This window comes from Colobus angolensis, unplaced genomic scaffold (genome assembly GCF_000951035.1).
Source record: "Colobus angolensis palliatus isolate OR3802 unplaced genomic scaffold, Cang.pa_1.0 Scaffold8, whole genome shotgun sequence".
NCBI classification, from domain to species: Eukaryota; Metazoa; Chordata; class Mammalia; order Primates; family Cercopithecidae; genus Colobus; species Colobus angolensis.
In genome coordinates this window covers 16,881,483-16,885,455 of record NW_012121820.1, presented here as the reverse complement: position 1 = coordinate 16,885,455, position 3,973 = coordinate 16,881,483, and the positions used below count along the sequence as shown (strand labels likewise).

General features: G+C 50.6%; 1 protein-coding gene across 1 annotated transcript in view; it reads right to left on the bottom strand.

Moving 5' to 3' along the window:
• Positions 1 to 2,285, bottom strand: part of SAMHD1 (SAM domain and HD domain 1) — a 57,144-nt gene extending 54,859 nt beyond the window's left edge. The window contains exon 1 of the mRNA XM_011929092.1: positions 1,812 to 2,285. Coding sequence (XP_011784482.1) covers positions 1,812 to 2,025 — 214 coding nt within the window. The 5' untranslated portion in view covers positions 2,026 to 2,285. The remainder of the gene's footprint in view (positions 1 to 1,811) is intronic.
• Between the last annotated feature and the right edge of the window lie 1,688 nt (positions 2,286 to 3,973).

Below are 3,973 nucleotides of genomic sequence, written 5' to 3'. Positions count from 1 at the left end.
CTGGGCATGGTGGTGCATGCCTGTAATCCCAGCTACTTGGGAGGCTGAGGCAGGAGAATCGCTTGAACCAGGCAGTTAGAGGTTGCACTGGGCCAAGATGACACCACTGCACTCCAGCCTGGCAACAGAGCAAGACTCCATCTCAAAAAAAAAGAATCTAAGAGAAAAATGGTCTTCTTTTATATGGTAAAGGATGGGCAAGCAGAAGTAAGCAGAATCTTTGGAAGGGAACCTGGATGAGCAAGGGAAAATGAGCAGTGTAGCCCAACAGGACAGCATCCTACTGTGGTCAGCCAGTTCTTAAAAGAAACTGACCAGAGGGAGGCATATTGCACTGCTTTAGGGCCTGCCTGCTCAGATCTGGGGGTAAGCAAGAGTTGAGGGGCCCATAAGGGAAGAGAGAAGTCTGAATCAAGTTTGGTCAAGACAAAGCAGAAGGTAAGACATGAGGAATTGGGAACAGTTGGTCAGTTTTTACCAAATGAAAGCACATAGTGTCTTTGATAGCACTGGGTTGTGGGTTCAAGAGAACACACATCATTCTGGAGGGTAACAAGTTAATCTACAGACCACTGAAACAGAGAGCCAATCACATTTTGAGACAGAAAATTTGGAACTACTTCACTCCACTTGTTGCTAGTCAAAGAAAATAAAGCAATAATCCATCCCAGCAGTGAAGGGAAACGAAAGGGCAAAAGGGGGAAAAAAAAGAAAAAAGGAGAAATGCAATTTCCCATACCCATTCAAGCTATCTTTAGGTCCTGAACCACTATTGTTCCTCCTACCCCAGTTTCCAACCTAGCCAAACAGGGCTCCACCTAACAAATGCAAAAATTTACTAAATTTGCAAATCCCAACCACCAAAGAACCACCTTCCTATTGAACACCTAGAGGATATAAGGCAGAAGTCAAATCTCACATCCACCTCAAAAAGTTGAGCAGACTTCACAAGGATGGATGCTTGGACACGAATCAGTAAAATGTGCTTAAAACTCAACCTAAACACTTCTCCAGGTGATGTGGCCAAATTGTGGCATGCTGGGGATTAAGGGGTCAACTGAACAACTCCAGAGTTCAGATTTTGGAGGGGAACCTGCTTTTAAAGAGCAAAACACGATCCTTACCATGTTCTGCAAGTGCAGTCAACACACGCCCATCGGGCGCTACTGGGATGCCAAGGAAGGTGACGGGAATTCAGAGATTAACCAAGCCAGTTCCTTCCCCTTCAGGGAAAGCCTCAATTCAGGGAGGAAACAGAAACCTAAAAGCCCCAGAACATCCTCTGATGTGGCAAGTGTTCAAGGAGCTGCGGTTAGCGCGGAGGGGTCCCGCGAGCCTGGATGACAGCAAGCCGCCCACCAAGGTCTGGGGAAAAATCTCCTTCTAACTAAAAAAAAAGGGACCCGAGTCTCGCCTGTCCGGCGCCGGGGTGACAAGTTAGTGAAGAAACCCACCAGAGTGAGATCCCAATCTATTACTGCCCCTCCCAGGTCCTCAATCCTGGCAGCCTGCTCCCATCCTACGGATCGCCTACCCCAGGCGACCCCATATCTTCTTCCTCAGCCTCGGGGAGTCAGTCCCGCGCGCCCCATGCCGCAGGCCCTCCTGGGAACCCCCGCCGCAGGGCTTCCTTCGCCGCCTCGGGTCTTCCCTCCCTCGGCGCCCCCAGCGCAGGTCCGCCCTCCCGGGCGCCTCCTGCCGCAGGGCTCGCTCCCCGGCCTGGGTCCTCTCGTGGGGCCCCCTCCCTTAGGGCGCCTGGCCCGCGCCCCAGGTCGCCGCCCCTCGCTCCTCAGCCTCTCCGGAGCCGCTACCTCGGATGTTCTTCAGCAGCACTGGCTCTTCAAAGCCACCGCGCCTGAGGAAGAAGCACACCTGCTCCGGACCCCATGTCTTGTAGTCGGGATGGAGTTCCAGGCCCGGGGACCAGTCTGCCTCTGCGGAACGGGTGCTTGAGGGGGTTCTCGGGCTGTCATCGCAACGGGGCCGCTTGGAGGGCTGGTCGGAGTCGGAGTCGGCTTGCTGCATGGCTACACCCGGCGTCCAGCACAGCAAAGTCAAGAACCTCGGCGCCTGGCCCGCGCGCAGGCGCACTGACAGCAGGGCCCTGGCGGGGAGTCCAAGCAGTATTGGCAGCCTATTAGCCTCCTGCGCAGGCTCACTGACAGTTGAGCCCTTCGGGCAGGGGCAGCCTAGCGGCTCTAGCCTTGGGCTCCCTGCGCAGGCGCAATGGCAGTCCAGTCGTCGTCAATCAATCCTGCCGGGACGCTGGACGTGAACGCGAAAGGGCGTGGCTAGAAGCAGAACTGAGGGTAGTGCTGGTGGAAGGGGGGACGAAAGAGCGCCCGGCCCCGCACCCGCAATTAGGGTCTCGTCTGGTGAATTGGGGGTATTCTTCGAATGAGGTACACTACCCGCCGCACCTTAGCCGGGTTTCAGATGCCCCAAACCTAAAAGAAACCTAAAAGGCCGTTAGGCTGCCAGCACCTTCCCAGTGAAGAGAAAAACAGCCAAGGTGCTAAACTGGAAGAACCCGGAATGATTTCAAATGTGACTTGAGGGTGTCTTCATTCCACAGTATTGCTGGGCAACTAGAGGGCCCTGGGATACCTGTTGTCTGGTGTCCACACAGGAGGGGACTTAGGACTTCTTTCCTACTGGAGACAGAGCCCTCCATCCCAACTGCATTCCCAGAGGAAGGGAAGTGGCCAGTCTGATTACTTAAAATTTAACTTCTGAGGACTTTTACTGCCTGGTTGTAACAGCATGTGAAAATGGCAGGCATTTTCCCATCATTTAACCCCTCAGCGGCAGGGCTCAAACTTCCCTATAAATACTGGTCCATGCAATTGCCTGGTAAAAGGACATATCACTATTACTGCTAATAAAGTCAACGCACCTTCCTAGCAACCAAGCCATAGACCTGTTTAGGGGGTCAAGGATGAATGAGGCGGATTAGTTTATCATCAAGCAGTATGAACTAGTGGTCTACTGGTGAGCCAAAATATTATTTGCAAACAGAGCTTTACTGTGTGCCAGGCACGGTTCTTAAGGGCTTTACAAATATAAAATAATTTTATATTTATACATAATACTTAACGAATTAAATACATTCATTAAATTATTTAAATATTAAATAATTTTTATAACTTCTAAGGGTTTTACAAATATTGTAAAGTTCTAAGGGCTTTACACATATTACTTCATTTAATTATCACAATTACCTTAGGATGTAGGAAAAAGTAATTTGCCACAGGTCATTTTTTTTTTTTTTTTGAGACGGAGTCTTGCTGTGTTTCCCAAGCGGGAGTGCAGTGGTGCGATCTCAGCTCACTGCAACCTCCGCCTCCCAGGTTTAAAACTACAGGCGCCCGCCACCACACCTAGCTAATTTTTGTATTTTTAGTAGAGACAGGATTTCACCATGCTGGCCAGGCTTGTCTTGAACTCCTGACCTCAGGTGATTCCCACACCTCAGCCTCCCAAAGTGCTGGGATTACACAGCCATGCCCGGCTGCCCAAGGTCTTACAGCTAGGAAATGATGAAGCCTATATTCAAACCCAGGAGATGTAACTGGCTCCAAAGTCCATGGTCTTGATAACTTGCCAACCACTGCTTGTTAAAGGGGGTTTGGGGCTGGGTGCAGTGGCTCATGCCTGTAATCCCAGCACTTTGGGAGGCCAAGGCAGGTGGATCACTTGAGGCCAGGAGTTCAAGGCCACCCTGGCCAACATGGTGAAACCCCATCTCTACTAAAATACAAAAATTAGCCAGGCGTGGTGGCGCATGCCTGTAATCCCAGCTACTCGGGAGGCTGGGGCATGAGAATCAGTCAAATGTGGGAGATGTAGGTTGCAGTGAGCTGACGTCTTCCTGCTGCACTCCAGCCTGGGCAACAGAGCAAGACTCTGTTTCAAAAATAATAATAATTATTATTAATAATAAATAAAGGAGGGTTTGATATAAAACTATTTT